General features: G+C 33.3%; 1 protein-coding gene across 1 annotated transcript in view; it reads left to right on the top strand.

Annotated features, from left to right (window-relative positions):
- The first annotated feature begins 3130 nt into the window (after positions 1–3130).
- Positions 3131–3203, top strand: part of LOC116846032 (probable allantoicase) — a 3712-nt gene continuing 3639 nt past the window's right edge. The window contains exon 1 of the mRNA XM_032819351.1: positions 3131–3140. Within this exon, the coding sequence (XP_032675242.1) occupies positions 3131–3140 (10 nt within the window). The remainder of the gene's footprint in view (positions 3141–3203) is intronic.

The raw sequence follows: 3203 nt of genomic DNA, 5'->3' as shown, positions 1-3203 counted from the left end.
CACCGATCCGTCGGATGAAGAGTGGCAAGGACGAGAGCGAAAAATGTTCGTAAACTGAAGGCGGGAATATGCCGGAAATGTCAGGCGCGTTAAAACAAACACGCGTCCGGCAATCACGCGCAATTAATTCGCGCGTGTACTCAATTTATTTGCATAATATACGTGCAATTTGTTATTAATTCTTTGGAATTCTCGTTAACGACAAAACCAACAATCTCAAGCGAGCGAAAAAACCACTTACCATAACGTAACAATTAATAAGCACAAACGGATACTAATTGCGCAGTTTATTTCTTCCTAGGCATAGGAACAGTGAAATGAAGGCACGTGTTCTGCTTCCTCAACACATCGAATCTAATCTTTGATGACAAGAAAATTTGAACAAATCCACAAGCATCCATGAAACGAAACGACGAACTTATCTTTCCCGTTATATAAAAATGAAGATGCAGATGCTTTTCTCTTCAGTTTCTTTAGCTATAGGTTCTCTGTACAACGAACATAAAGCGGAATATATAAAGTTGGCATCCCACTTTTTGAAATTTATAATTTTAAAAGTTGTTCCAGATTGTTCTGACTTTGTGCCACATTGTTCCAAAGTGATATTGCTTCATTCGAAACGGTTTTCGAATAAAACAAAAAAAATGATTTTTTGAGCTGGCACCCCACTTTTCGAAAATCGAACATTCTGATACCGCAATAGATTGTTCTAGTTGTTCCAAACATTGTTCCAAAAGGACAAATCCGTAAGTTGAATTATAAGTCCAAAAAATGAAAAAAATGTTTTTGACCTGGCACCCCATTTTTTGAAAATAAAGCATTCCGATACCGATATAGATTGTTCTAGTTGTTCCAAACATTGTTCCAAAAGCACAAATCAATAAGTTTAATTATAAGCCCGAAAAATTAAAAAAAAGTTTTTTGACAAACAGTCTATCGGACCAAGAGTAAACTTATACTATCTTTCTTGTTCCAACCGAGATCTTTTTGTTCTGAGTTGTTCTAGGCTTAAGAATTATAGTTCTAGAGTATGAGACTCATAAGATCATTCGTTCTCCGAAAATTCGTAAAAAAATCGATTTGACAGTACTCGACGTCAAGAGTAAACACATGCTTCCTTTCTTGTTCCAACCGAGATCTTTTTGTTCTGAGTTGTGCTAGGCTTAAGAATTATAGTTTTAGAGTATGAGACTCGTAGCGTCATCCGTTCTCCGAAAATTCGAAAAAAAATCGATTTGACAGCACCCGACGTCAAGAGAAAACACATGCTTCCTTTCTTGTTCCAACTGAGATCTTTTTGTTCTGAGTTATACTAGGCTTAAACGACGAAGCAATTTCACTTTATTTTGTCATGACATTTTGTAATTATTTCCGCCAATTTTCCTATAATAAAGATTAATTTTTGTAAGAAATCATCTTTTTCTTGAATTTTTGTCACCTCAGAAATATATTTCAATCATCCTTATTTTCAATCATCCAAATAATTATACTTTTTTAAATCAGTATATAGAACTTTTTTTTTTAAGAAAATAGTTTCATCTAAAAAAACCTGAAAATATTTTTGTTAATTTTAATATGTTGTTAAGTTATGAATTTTTTTTACGAAATTACATTTTTTGTCGATTTCGGCAAATTTAAATTGTTATTGCAAAAAATTGTTAATAAATGACTAAAGTAACTATTGGAACATAAAATATAATCTCTCTAGAGTATCCCAGAATTTTTTCAGATTTTTTAGATGAGTTTAACAAAAAAATGTTACAGGACTTAAAGGGGTCACCGTGCAAATGGCGTTAGTAAAAAACATAATGCAAACGGAGGGTTAAAAATATTTTATGTTTCTACATAAATACATATATTTACATTGCCTTTAGCTTGAACGGAAAGTTTTTTTGGCTTACGCAACAAGTCGTCATATTCAACCCAATTGGTACCATTACGTACATACGCAGTGTAATGGCCAACTGACGTTTCGAAATTTTGCTCATGATATACAACACATCCAACGTGAGTATAATTCTATTCATTTAATTTGATACAAAGTGGAATGTCATCCAAAACAGCCATAATCGAATTTTCGATAAATAATTGCGCACCGTATGATATGCTCATAGTACGTTCCCCGTCACATTTGTTACATCGAAGTTTTACAATTCTTGTGAGTTAGCGGCGGAACAAAATTGGCGGAATAAGAACAATAAAAAAAATAAACGTGTTTATTTGGATGCATTTTCGGATGAATTTTCGGAGAACGGATGACGCTACGAGTCTCATACTCTAAAACTATAATTCTTAAGCCTAGCACAACTCAGAACAAAAAGATCTCGGTTGGAACAAGAAAGGAAGCATGTGTTTACTCTTGACGTCGAGTACTGTCAAATCGATTTTTTTACGAATTTTCGGAGAACGAATGATCTTATGAGTCTCATACTCTAGAACTATAATTCTTAAGCCTAGAACAACTCAGAACAAAAAGATCTCGGTTGGAACAAGAAAGATAGTATAAGTTTACTCTTGGTCCGATAGACTGTTTGTCAAAAAACTTTTTTTTAATTTTTCGGGCTTATAATTAAACTTATTGATTTGTGCTTTTGGAACAATGTTTGGAACAACTAGAACAATCTATATCGGTATCGGAATGCTTTATTTTCAAAAAATGGGGTGCCAGGTCAAAAACATTTTTTTCATTTTTTGGACTTATAATTCAACTTACGGATTTGTCCTTTTGGAACAATGTTTGGAACAACTAGAACAATCTATTGCGGTATCAGAATGTTCGATTTTCGAAAAGTGGGGTGCCAGCTCAAAAAATCATTTTTTTTGTTTTATTCGAAAACCGTTTCGAATGAAGCAATATCACTTTGGAACAATGTGGTACAAAGTCAGAACAATCTGGAACAACTTTCAAAATTATAAATTTCAAAAAGTGGGGTGCCAACTTCATACACTCCATAAAGCGGAAAACAGCCGATCACACACAGAAAAATATTATTCTACTGCTATACTATTCTATTACTTACTCTCTTTCTTTTAAAAAGTAACGATTACTTACAACAAAAAATCACTTAAAAATATATAATCTTATCTTAGCGGAAATCTTCTTTTATACAGGGTGTTTCAGACTTCCACGATGATCCTTTGTGAGAACGTAGAATGAATTGAGATGAGCAAGAAAGTCCTGTACTGTTTTGCGATATTCGCAT

This window comes from Odontomachus brunneus, unplaced genomic scaffold (genome assembly GCF_010583005.1).
Source record: "Odontomachus brunneus isolate Ranch 3 - 2012 unplaced genomic scaffold, Obru_v1 Obru_scaffold_060, whole genome shotgun sequence".
NCBI classification, from domain to species: Eukaryota; Metazoa; Arthropoda; class Insecta; order Hymenoptera; family Formicidae; genus Odontomachus; species Odontomachus brunneus.
Note: the sequence above shows the minus strand (reverse complement) of the source record. Positions and strands in the feature narration are given on the sequence as shown.